This window comes from Ambystoma mexicanum, chromosome 6p, assembly GCF_040938575.1.
Source record: "Ambystoma mexicanum isolate Mex_15411 chromosome 6p, UKY_AmexF1_1, whole genome shotgun sequence".
NCBI classification, from domain to species: domain Eukaryota; kingdom Metazoa; phylum Chordata; class Amphibia; order Caudata; family Ambystomatidae; genus Ambystoma; species Ambystoma mexicanum.
This window is the reverse complement of record NC_090935.1, coordinates 944,187,840-944,201,248: the sequence shown is the minus strand read 5'-3', so window position 1 is coordinate 944,201,248 and position 13,409 is coordinate 944,187,840. Positions and strand designations below refer to the sequence as shown.

At 45.3% G+C, this 13,409-nt stretch overlaps 1 protein-coding gene across 1 annotated transcript in view; it reads right to left on the bottom strand.

The window, feature by feature from the left end:
- The window catches only part of HSD17B4 (hydroxysteroid 17-beta dehydrogenase 4), a 1,724,715-nt gene that overhangs the window by 1,307,152 nt on the left and 404,154 nt on the right, over nt 1–13,409 (bottom strand). The window contains exon 7 of the mRNA XM_069625564.1: nt 9,368–9,452. Coding sequence (XP_069481665.1) covers nt 9,368–9,452 — 85 coding nt within the window. The remainder of the gene's footprint in view (nt 1–9,367; nt 9,453–13,409) is intronic.

The following is a 13,409-nucleotide window of genomic DNA, read 5'->3' as shown; positions in this document are numbered from 1 at the left end:
GCTAACCTTTATTCTAAGATCTTGGCCAACCGGCTGTCGCACATCCTTCCGGCCTTAATCCATCCCGATCGAACAGGCTTTATCCTGAACAGAGCGGCAGGGGACAACATCAGGAGAACCCTGAACTTGGTAGGCATCGCCCACCGAAACTCCCAGGGCCTGACACTGATGGCCCTAGATGCTACCAAAGCATTCGACAGGGTAGACTGGTCATTTATGAAGCTCACCCTAGAGGCCTTTGGCTTTGTTCCAACTTTCCGGTCTATGATAGTGGCCAACTATAAATCCCCCAAGACCCTCCTACAGATCAATGGCTCCTTATCAACCCCGTTCCACATGACCTGTGGGACAAGGCAGGGCTGCCCACTATCACCCCTTCTATTTGCGCTAACAATGGAGCCTTTTGCCCAAAGAATCAGACGGAACAAGCTCATCAAAGGCCCCCAAGTAGGGCCATCCCAACACAAAATTGCATTATACGCCCAACGTTCTTCTGACGCTCTCAGATCCCAAGTCCTCAGCTAAACACGCCCTGATGGAAATAGCTAACTTCGGGAAGGTCACCGGGATCGCCGTCAACTTGGGCATCGGCCTCCACCGGGAGGAACAAGAGGCACTAACCAGCCTATGCCCGATCAAATGGAAGAAACAAGCCATCCCCTACCTGGAGTTCACATTACAGCAAACCCAAGAGACACATACCAGGCAAACTTTCCCAGATTATTCGGGGAACTGGAAGGGGATTTGAAGCGCTGGTCCACTCAGGAAATCTCACTAATGGGATGGATCACGGCAGCCAAAATTAACCTGCTTCCGAGATTCCTCTATGCTTGCTCCTCCCTCACAGTGGCCATCCCAAAGCCGGCTCTTCAGGATCTCCAGAAGAAAATGCTGAAGTTCATATGGAGAGGCAGGAAAGCCAGAATCCCCCACAAAACTTTGCTTGGCAGCACTAGACTAGGAGGACTGGGGGTCTCCGATCTCCGGGCCTATGGAGCAGCAGGACAGATAGCACACGTCCACGCTTGGCAAGCGCAACTACCACTCCCCCTATGATACCTCACGCATATCCAGCCCTCCCTGAGAGAACACTGGAAGACACTCCTGCTAACAACCAAACACATACCAAGCTCATGGGACAAAAACAAAAAGGAATCCCAAGAGGTCAGAGCCCACTCTCCCCAATTTTCTATAACCCAAACTTCTCACCGGGGACGAACCCCCGTAACTTCCAGAACTGGATCGAGGGCGGCCTCGAGACCCTGGAACAGCTATACGCTGGAAACATACCCCGCACCTTTGAGCAATGTAAGGCGGTGTTCCAACTACAGGAAAGGGACAGATTGACCTGCTACCAACTCCGGCACTGGTGCTTGCACCCCCAGACTCTCCGGGCTGCCACTCGCCCCCTTACTCCCCTTGAACTGACGCTTAAGGCCCTTCCATCCCGGAGCAGGATATCAACCCTGTACAGACGTTTCCTGGAGGACTTCCTAAGCACAAGAACGCAATGCATGGCCCAATGGGAGGCCGACCTGGGTCACCCGATCGACGACCAGATTTGGGTGGACATCTGGAAACGTACCCACTCCTCATCTACCTGTGTTACCAATAAAGAATGTGCATACAAGCTCATGCTTCGATGGTACTACCCCCCCCTTAGACTGCACCACATGAACCCACGGGTGGACTCTTCCTGCTAGAGAGGATGCCCCCAGCCTGGCTCCTTCTTCCACATGTGGTGGGCCTGCCCAAAGATCCGGCAATTCTGGGAACGGTGCCTGGCGAGGATTGAACAAATTACCGGGATAACACACCACCTGGAATCCGAAACGGTCCTTCTAGGGATCCCGACCCCCGGGGTATACCCCCGTTCCGGGAACAGAGAGCGAAACTTGTAACGCAATGTCTCCTGGCAGGCAAAACTGTGCTAGCCCTCTTCTGGAAGTCCCCGGACGGCCCATGCATGGCCCACTGGTGGGGAAAATTATGGGACATCCTGATCGCGGAAAAAGTGACCGCAGCAAGGGCGGGAGTCATGCACCGCTTCCACAATGTCTGGGCCCCAGTGCTGGACTACGATCAGCGATTCCCTGCCTTAACATTCAAACCGTTCAACACTCGATGGGCCCTGAAGGACCAAGATCCCACTTGAAGGGCAAGAGCGGTGGACGATCCCACAGAGTGGGGGAACTGGAGGGGGGGGTCCAGGGACCGGGGGGACAAGGGGGGAGTGAGGAAGAGTATAAGCTAAAGGGAATTGGCAAAAAGGAGTAAAATCCTCATGCAATGTTGTAATTTGTCCTGCCTTGGTTTAAAATAAACATTTTTTTAAAAAAAAGCTGGAAAGACTTTAGCGGAAACAGAAACAACCCGAAGTCTTGTGCAACCTTTAGTTTGCTTTTGTCAACACCTTTTGTTGGAACTTTTAATTTGGGAACTGCAAAACTGGGCTGCAGGACGGCAGCTAAGAGACATTCGCCTATCACCTTATATTTAGTTTAGCTTGTGAGGGACAGGTTAGGATTTGGACACAGGACTGCAAACTTTATTATTGACATCCCGACAATTACAGCTTCATTAGCTTGTTTTGTTGAGTCAGGGAAACTCCTCTTAGAGTTAGGGATAGCTAGGATTTCCTCCAACCACTCCATTTCGTTTTTGAATAAAAGTATTTCCCAATCAACATGCACCCTCGTGTCGTCTCTTACTCCGAGACACAGTGTTGTGATACAATAGTGCAGAGATACAAGTGCTCAATGATAAATCCATATTTAATGTCAGGGTCAAACTTTGGCTTGCCCAAATTAGCCTTATATCCTTCAGAGGTCAGTAAAATGACTAAACTAAGCTAATTATAATCACGGTGCTAAGAATTTGGAGGAATGCTGCATGAAGCGCTCTGTACACATTTTTAATACCTATCTGGATTACTACTGCGGGAGCGCTTTGCTGAGTTTCTATTTAATTTGGAAATGCAACCATTTCAATGTTCTTTTGTAACAGTGATTGCGTTGGCTGGAGAGTCAGGTTATTTACGATTTAAGTGTATTCTTGAAGATTTCAAAGAGGCCGTGAACATTGGTGTAATAACAATCACTCACCCCTGTGCAAGGGCCCTGCTGCTACTGCCCAGTTATAGTACCATTTACCTACACTGACTCAAGTTAAGGTTTAATGGATGTTTAAACAACGCACTGCAAATACATTCAAGACCCAGGTAAGGTTTTGAGGTGGGAATGTTTTACACATTGTTTTAATAAGAGTGTACATTAAATTGTAAGAGTAAAAATGGTTTGCCTTTGCAAGAGTGTAAAACATATGCGACAGGCAACCACAACATAACTAAACTTGAAAGAGCACATAACCAAAACAGTTGTGCAGCAAAGGTGTCTGGATTGAAAAGGTTACGGAAAACATACACAATAATGTGTATATACATACCACAGAGATGCAGCTTTATGATAAATACACACAAGAGTCCCAAAAATACTTGTGTTCAATGCAAGCGTTTACTGAAATAATCATGTGTTTGTAAAAAGGATACTTCCCAATTGTAACTATGTTTTCCATATTATTGCTAAAACGATCGTAAAATCCTCGGAAAATAAACATGCTTGCATAATGCTCCTCTCCATGAGCATCTACAGATACAAAAAAAATCAGAAGTTGAACAGAACGAAACCATGTGGTTTCTGACAAGTTCAGTGCACACAGTTTAGAAACGTCGGAACTGCCCGTTCATGGCCTGCAATTTCATATATGCAGAAAGAATACAAATATGTGTTCTGATTGCTGTCAGTTCACGTACCCTTTGCACTGCCCTGCAGTACAGGGAACTACACATCACAAGCTCTACTATTTTAAGGCAACGCTGCTCCCTCTTCCCAGACCTTCTTTTCTGCCTTGTGTTCCTTGCTGTACTTGAGCCTTGGAACACCTTCTCCCATATCTGGGTTATCTGACGTTGCCCATTAGTTTCCTCTTGTCATTAGCTCGGATACTAGACCTTGATGGTTACCTTGACTCACCAGCTCCACCACACACCTGTTCAGTGCTTGCACTTTCTGCCACCACTTTAAACAGAGGTGGGGCTGTTCAGTGGTGTCGGGAATGTGCTTCCTTCCCTGGCTTTTGTATTTTAGTATCCAAGCCAGGGTGGTAGACGGCCCTGGCTCTATGCCTAGCCACTGGATTAGATAAAGTGCCATCAACATGGAGCTGAATAACAGGTAAGGTGCAGCGCGGGTAATGTTAGAGAGGTAAGAGAGTCAGTAAAATTGCTAACAGACATACTCAGATTTAAGTGTGTTTCAAGCATATGAGTGGGAAAGTATGGCAAAAGCAGAGTAGGGGTAAAAAAATACGGAAAACAAGAACATTTAGCCTGGAGGGGAGAATGTGATGGCTGCAATGGAATGGAAAGAGTGAAAGTATGAATTGCTAAATGTAAAGAGGGATACCAAAATAAAAATGTAAACATTTTTTACAAATAAATAAAAGAATACAGCATGAACATGGACAGAGCATTCAAGGAGTTTGAAGCGAAAAGGCGGAAGCTACAAGACACAAAGAGGAGAAACGGTACACACATGCCACAGCTTATTGAACAATATCAATTACTAAACTGTGCTTTAAAGTCTGGCTAAAGTGTCAAAACTTAGTGTAAGAAATACAAGAAGGTAAAAGTAAATGGAAGTCATATGTGTTGCCAAAAGGGAGTCAATAGTAAAGAGATACATTTGGCATGAGGTAGAAAGTAGAAAGGTATTGGGTCAGAGACTGAAGCAAACGTGGAAAGAGTTGGAGAATTAGGAGATAGTGGACTGGGTTGGAAGGGAGCGGATGAGGGTAGAAGAGATTTTAAATGGGAAAGAAGCGACAATAAAAGGTCAGAAACGGTACAAGATCGGAAAGGATCAATTTGGATGGGACGACAAGAAAGCCGTGGGGGCTGGGAGAACAAGTGAGATTTTAAGTTACATTCTCTAGCAGAAAGATCTCTAAAGAAACACTAAGGATGAAGGCGAGAGATAGAAGAAAGGTAATTGCTATTCTAAGTTTATTTTCTGTATCACTCTGAGATAGAATTGGAGCAATTTTAGCAAGAGAGAACGCCGGGGCTTGAACAGAATAAGAAAAACATTTGAGAACTAGTACAGAGAGAAAGACATGTATAAATGTTATGTTATCTACATTTATAGAGCGCACGGTCGCCCGAGGGCATCATGGCGCTGAAGAGGAAGACTACTCAGGTAGGGGAGGAAACCACGGGGTAGAGAGGTAGAAAAGAACAGTCTTAAGTGCTCTTCTAAAACCAAGATGATAGGGGATTTTCCTCATGACATGAAGGAGACTGTTCCAAAGGTAAGCTGCTGCTATGGAAAAAGCCCTCCCACCGATCCTCATACGGCTGAATCTTGGAACAACAAGAAGATTCACAGTAGAGGAGCGTAAATCCCGTTCGGGGGGATGGCGGGAAAATTGTGTCTGCAGGAACTCAGCCCCTTGACCATGAATAGCCCGATGAACTATACACAGGGCCTTGAAATGTACACGTTGGCCGACCGGGAACCAGCGAAGTTGGCGTAGCATCAGGGAGATGTGAGCTCCATACGGGGTGCCCATGGCCAGCCTGGCCGCCAGATTCTGTATGCGCTGTAGCCGCTGTATTAAACAAATCGGCTGCGACAGATACAGGGAGTTACAATAATCTAAGCGAGAGAGAACGCTGCGACCACAGGAGGGCGCATGGATTCAGGTATCATGGGTAGAACCTTCTTCAGGACCCTGATTTGATAGTGAGCGGCTTGACACACAGTCGTCACTTGGTTAGACATGGAAAGGGAAGCAGAGAGGATGACCCCCAGATTTTTTACTTTGCTTATTGGGCTGGGGAGAGGACCCAAAGAAGTGGGCCAAAAGGCAGAGGTCCAGAGTGAGGGATCAGGGGGACAGCCCACCACCAATACCTCGGTCTTGCCACCGTTCAGCTTGGGCCAGTTCTGATCCATCCAGTCGCCGACGGCACTCAAACAGTCACGAAGACACAACACCTCAACTCGATCTTGATCTAACCGGATCAAGATTTAAGTGTCATCGGCATAGGAGTAACAGTTGAGGCCGTGGGCCCGGATGAGGCAGACCAGCGCCCAGATGTAGATTTTAAACAAGATCGGGGAAAGTGAAGAGCCCTGTGGGACACCACAAGTGAGGGGACAGGACGGAGAAAGGAAAGGGGGCATAGCAAGAGTTTGTGTGCGGTCTGATAGAAAAGAGGTCAACCAAGCAATAACTTGGCCGGATATTCCGATCTGTGCCAGGCGTGACAACAGGATGGGGTGGTCAACCGTGTCAAACGTGGCCGACAGATCTAACAGGATCAAAGCACCAACCCCACCCGAGTCAACTAGCCTGGACATATCGTCCTACACGGAAACCAACACACTTTCAGTTCCTCTTCCAGGTCTTAAACCTGCCTGTGCTGGATTAAAGACTTTAGAGGATTCCAGAAAGGAAGATAGGAAGGGGTGATGAGAGATTCCAATAGTTTGGAAAGGAAGGGGAGCAGAGAAATAGGACGAAAATTAGCTGGGACTGTGGGAATCAAGTGAGGACTTCTAAAGAAGAGGGACAACCCTTGCGGACTTCAACTCCAAGGGGACAAGTCCTGATTGGCAAGAATTGTTTATTGCCAATGTAATTTCCACCAGTAGATCTGGAGCAATCTTCTTCATAATTGTGACAGAAATGGCATCCCCAGGAGAGGATATTTGATTCTTTGAATAGCAACTAGAACTTCCGTCTCAGTAAAGAGAGGGAAGGTCGACCAGTTGGCGATGGGTTCGGTGGGGAGGGCGGGTGGCGGCTTATCAGCACTAGTAGTCAGTATAGCTGGGGATTTAGAGATATTTGTGCGGATAACTTCAATTTTATTAATAAAAAAAGAAGAAAGATCATTGCACAGCTCTTGAGAGGTTTAACCCTAGAAGTGAGGGTCTCAGAGGAAGCCAATGACTTCACGATAGAAAAAAAAGAGTTTTTGGCCGACATAGCGCAGTTTCGATCTTCTGGGAGAAGAAGGTGGCTTTAGCTATTTTAACGCTGGCCAAATAGCTGGAGAGGCAGGATTTGTACGATTCTCTAAGTTCAGAATCCAAATTTTTGCGCCATTTGCGTTCCGTCTGCCTTAATTTCAGGCGGCCGGTTTTAAGTTGTTCCGAGAACCAGGGTTTGGGGGGGGTAACCTACGACACTGAACCAATTTTAATAGGGCGCAGATATCTGCAGCGTCTAGGAGGGACAGAGAGTAGTTTCAGTGATAAAGGCCTTGAAAGGGCTCAATTGATGGCTATTTGAGCACCGAGTGCTTTAGTATCGACCGAGCACCAAGAGCGCAACAAGGTTTTTGGAGGAAGAAGCTTATTAGGTGGACTCAACAATTTAAATGTACAAGATACTAAGTGGTGATCAGACCATACCACTGGGTCAATGATCCCAGGGCCAGCAGTGAGTCCTTTGAGAAAACCAAGTCTAGAGTGTTCCCATGAATGTGAGTGAGGCCTTGGACCAGTTGTTGCAGGAGCAGATCAGATAAGCTATCAAAGAAAGAGCTCAGCTCATTTGATTTAGGGAGATTAAAGTGGAGATTGAGATTGTCTAGTACCACTAAATTGGTATATTGTAGACTCAGATCTGCCACTAAATTCACTAGAGCTTTCCCAAAGTGTCCTATAGGTCCAGGGGGCGGTATATAAGCAGTAAGTGACTGATACAGGAGGGTGCGATGGCACATCTGAAGAATAAAGCTTCCATATTAAGCTTATGCGAGCAAGATAATTGGGTAATAGTATACTCAGCACGGACAATAACAGCCACGCCGCCTCCCCGCTGCGGGGGTGGGCGGTCAAGATGAATAATCCGGTAAACCGAGGGTATGGCTTGAACCAATGCAGGCGCCAAACTTGGTGCCAGCCAGGTTTCTGTCAGGCAGAGAAGTGCAGGCTGCCTACTGGATAGCAGGTCCCAGATTTCACCAGTATGGGCTGGGAGAGACTGAGTGTTCAGTAAGAGTACAGTGGGTGTTTCAGATGCAGACTTCTTGCCACCAGTAGTATTAGTGAAGGCAGGGGCAATAGGGAAGGAGCAATGGTTCCACCCAACTGGCCAAACTGTATTTACTAGTGCAGAGGTTTCTTTCGAGCAGTCCCTCCCGTCCCATCCCGGCACGGACGGGCACAGACAGGCTTGCCGTAAGTGTGCCTTTTGCGCCTTCCCGCTGCACGGGCGGTCGATTCTGCACATAAGTGCAAGGATCGGCACGAAACTGAGGCAGAGGGTTGGTATAATGGGGCTAGAAAGAGGACTCGGGAGTAGTCCTGGCCGTAACACAAACACACAAGCTGCCGTAATAGTTCTAAATGGAATGGAGCAGTGCACAGTTTAAAAGTAGCAATTCACTTCATTCACATCACAGCATAATTTAAAATACAATCTTAGCCAGTTAAAATATGGTCTCAAGCTATTAAAATTATCAAACAAATAAGCAGTAGCACAGGCTCTCTGGATGGCTGTTCACTAACAGGGCAGCCTTACCTCTCAATGCAGGAAAAGTATTGAGAAGTAAATAAACAAATTCAAAGAGGTCTGAGCAAAAAGGGGCAGAGTGGAGGCAGGACTCAGGGTGAGAACAGGTAAAGGGATATTCTTCGACCTGTAGTAAAAAAAAAAAATTCAGTGACACTTGAAGTGTAAAGTAAATGGGAAAACCGATCATGTGTGAAGGCGGCTTTATTACAAAGTGGCACTGGTTCGCAGAGGTCTAGGAGGAAACGAGAAGGGGACAGATGATGATATAACTATGGCAAGAGTGGACTCTTTGAAGAAGCCCTTTAAGAGAAATATAAAACACGGTAGGATATAAAAGTGATATGTTGGATGTTTAGTCAAAGGAAAGGCAAGAAAGGATTGGATAGCCTGGCTGGCTGAAGTATCCTATAGAGTAAGGATGGGCCAGTGGGGTCAAAATAAATTAAGGAACACTCAAGTAAGGCACTAGACATAATGCGTCAAAAGCAGAGAAAAAGGTACAAGAAAATATCAAAGGATGCTGAAATCCAGCCTTGAAGGAGATGCAGTTGATGGCAAAAAAACTACACACCATATAGAAAAAAGCATGAAGGAATAACAGCAAGTTAGAGCAGGAGCACACAAAGTGCGTTCTCTTCCAATCCCAACAATGACTTTATTAATTTGGCACAAACCCTTTGTAAGAGTTGCAGGCCATTAAATATTTATAGAGCAATAAAAAAGCCCCATTACAGTCCCAAAACGAAATCAACAGGTATTTTTATGAAGAGGACATCACCTTCCAAACTTCTGGTTCTTCATGTGGTTCCATGCTGCTCTTGACACGAGGAACGACCCTCTCAAATGCACTCTATGAATGATATCTGGAAGAAAACGAATTGAACATAGGCACAGAGAAAGGTACATTTAGTGGATCCTTTCAAGGTAAAAAAACACCATTGTTTTGAGAAATTGACCCTTATGGGCCTGCAAAATAGTCCAACCTAGGCATTTGAATTGTCAAGTGAAACTGGTATTATTAACACATTAGACGAGGGTTCAATAAATCTAGCAGAGAGGTAATCAGTAGAAGTGTAATTCATGTTGGTTGACCACATTTTAAGAAGAAAGAGATAATGTGCATTGGAGTAAAATTGGGTGAATATTACGGTTGGGTCAGTGGGGTTATAAATAGTTGATACAGACCTAAAACATTTGGTTCTACCGATATTTAGTTGTTTTATTCATTTCCCTCCTTTGCACAACTTATTCTTGCAATTTCAAAACTTTGATCCATATATTTTGATATTTTGAGAACTGCCTATAAAATCCAAAAACATTCTTTGTATAATTACCCATATCTTCTATGTTGATTTCACTACAAATTTCAAATTTTCCCATTTTTATTAACATTAATAAACTGAGTACAGCAACAGTACAAGTGATGCATGTACCTATTAGCATCATTGATGGTGCACAGAACTTTAAAAAAGGAATTTCTAAAATATGAATCAGCGCAAGATAACTACAAAATATTAACTGAATTCTAATGCTATATACTGTAAATAGCTACAATAATCTCATGTTAGTCTTAATTGATTTAGAGTAAAGCACATGTAAAGAGACTAGCAACGTATCTAAAAACATGGTTTAGATATTTAAACAGTTGAAAGAGAAAAACCGTGTAAATAAATGTTAGAGATTTGAGGCACATAGCATATTATACAATAAAATTAAAGGGAATTTTTTTTTTTGGGAAACAATTTTTATTAACTTTTATAACAACCAATCAACACACAAAAACAAACTTAGCGGTGCATGTTACACATTTTGAATATTTCGTATTGTATTAAAATATAACCGCTGCCTACCCTTTACCGTCCCCCTTAACTTGAGCCTACTCCATTTCGCCTCCCGCGGTTATATCCTCTATTGTGGCCACTAAATGCCTCCAGGCCGTCAATGTATCTGTCTCTTCCTCCCCCCCTTTATTGGCTGATTCAGTCCATACCACAGTTTCGGTTTCAGCCCACTTCTTGAGGTCATTCCACCACACCTCTATCTTTGGCCTGTTACATGCTTTCCAGCCCATGCCAATCCTGCGCTTAGCTAGTATGTAAGCCATGTCTTTAAGTTTGCCCACATGCTTTAGCTTGCATGGTCTAGGAAACCCTCCCAAGATGCATGCCCACACGGATTCCACATCTAGAGTGATCCCCTTTTCTGTCAGGCGGTGGGCCACTTCTTTCCAGAATTTACTAATTTCCTGGCATGCCCAGAACATATGGGTAATTTCCGCATTCACTTCTCCACATTTGGGACAGGATTGAATTTCTGCGTTCTTAAATCGGGCTATCCTCTGGGGTGTCATACGCTCTATGAGTTACGTATTGTTGCAACCCTGCATTTCTGGACACCTTATGGTACCTTTGAGCTCTCTCCCACAGCCCATCATTCATACATTCCCCCACTTTCTCTTCCCACTCTCGTCTTAGCTGGGTCACCTCTTTCCCAACCCTACTCATCAGCAGTTCATAGATTCAGGAAACCTCGTGCCCTCCCTCTGCAATGTCACAGATTGTTTCAATGGTCGTATCTGGTTAGTCTTCCAGCACTATTTCAGACCATGTTTCTTTCACTCGTCGCACCAGTCTAGTATATGTAATATATTGCCCTTGATGTAGGCCCGCTTCCTCTACCAATGCATTAAATTCCAGTATCTTCCCATCTTGCCATATGTCTCCTATTGTTGCAATACCCACCGATTCTCAGTGCATGCGTATTGTTTTCCTCAATTGAACGTCCCCTCTGTAAGTGCTACTAGTGGTATCTGCGGGGAGCACGGGGTCGGGTTCTCCATGGCCTCGCAAGCCTTCCGCCACATTTGCCATCCCAATTCCAACATTCTCGGACACCCCTTTAGCTCAGATTTGGGAAACCCTATCCATTCTTCCAAGAAGATTGGGGAACACTCTGACCTCAGCAGTCTGGACTCTGCTATTGGGTCTTCCAATAACCATTTGGCCACATATTGTAGCTGGCGGGCCCAGTGGTAGATCTCAAAATTGAGACGTTTTATGCCTCCTTTGTCATATGTGTTTTGTAGTTTCCACAGGGCTATCCTATTCCTGGCGTTATGCCAGATGAAGCCTCTGCATATTCTCTGGAGTCTGGCAAAGAATCACTTAGGTATCATGTATGGTATATTACCAAAAAAGTGCATCAGCCTTGGTAATACAACCATTTTCAATAGAGCCGCTCGGCCTACCATGGCCAAAGGGAGCTTAGACCAGAATCTCATAATGTTCTCAATATTTGTTATTGCTTTCTCTGTGTTGTGGTTGTGTTCGTTCTCCACTGTGTGATAGATATCTATCCCATGGTATCTAAAGGTTTTGGTCTCCTAGGGTATTTGGAGAATGGGTAGATGCTCCCTAGGGATCCCTTTATATCTTCTCAGGGGGGAATATGCACGTTTTTTTTTGGGGTTGACTGCGATGCACGAGAGCAACGCGAATCGCTCCATTACTTCTAGGATGTATTGCAGGTTTTCCTCTGGATATCTTAAATATAACATGTCATCCGCATACAACGATATTAGGTGTGGCCCTCCTTTCGTGAGAATCCCCACCTCTCCGTACTGTTGTCTGAAGTATATCGCTAGGGGCTCTAATGCAAGGACATATAGCATCGGGGACCAAGGGCACCCCTGTCTGGTACCTTTACTAAGTTGCCACCTTTCGGAAATGACCGCTCCTGTTTTAACTCTGGCTAGTGGTGAACTGTATAATAGTTTAACCCATTTTAGATTCTCAGGCCCTACACCATATTCCTGTAAAGCTGCTATCACCCAAGGCCTTCACTGCATCCAATGAAACTATTGCGACTTCTTGCGCCTCCCCTTCTGTCTGCTCTTTGACCCGGTGAAGCCTCCTAAGATTGTCTGATATACTTCTATGTGGGACATATCCAGTTTGATCAGGGTGTATAAGTTTGCTTATGACCCGTCTCATTCTCCCGGCCAACACAGCCGTGAGTATTTTACTGTCCTGGTTCAGCATGGATAGCGGTCTATACGATCCGCGATCCATGCTCGGCTTGTTAGGTTTAAGAATCGGGATGATTATCGCCTCCCTTAGGGATTCTGGCAACATTCCGATTTGGAGAGCTTTGTTTAACATGGCCAGTAGTGAGGGAAGCACGTCTGTCTTATATATGTTTTAGAGAACTCGCTAGGGAGTCCATCCGTCCCCAGGGCTTTGCAAGTGGGCAATTCCTCAATCACTGCTTCTAATTCCTCTAGTGTGATAGGGGCGCATAAGTTCTCTCTCTTTAGCATTCAAATTGGGTAGGCCAATATCTTCCATGGTTTCCACTATCTTGCTGCCTTTTCCTTCATCTGTATCTTCATACAATAATTTGTAAAACTCGAGGAAACCTTCATTCACTCCCTCCTGGGTATCTAGTATCTGCCCTCCTTCCCCTTGTATTGCTCCAAAAAATGTTTCGCTTTTGTGCAACCATGCTAACAGCCACGCCGGTTTGTCTCCGCCGGCGTGCTGCCTCTCTATGTATTTCTTATAATTTAGGTTGCATAGCGTCTCCCAGTGTCTTTCGCATATTTGCTGTAAATCGTTGATAGTATCCGCCTTGTATAGGGAGTCAACATAACTGCGCATGGCTGCCTCAAGTTCCTCCTTTACCTTCTGCAGTCTTGCAATATGCCCCCTTGCAGTCCTTTGGATTTACCCATCGCTGATCCTCCCCCCTCACCACCACTTTGAATGCCTTCCATAGGGTACCGGCCGACTTTACGCTTCCAGTATTGTTTTCAAAATATT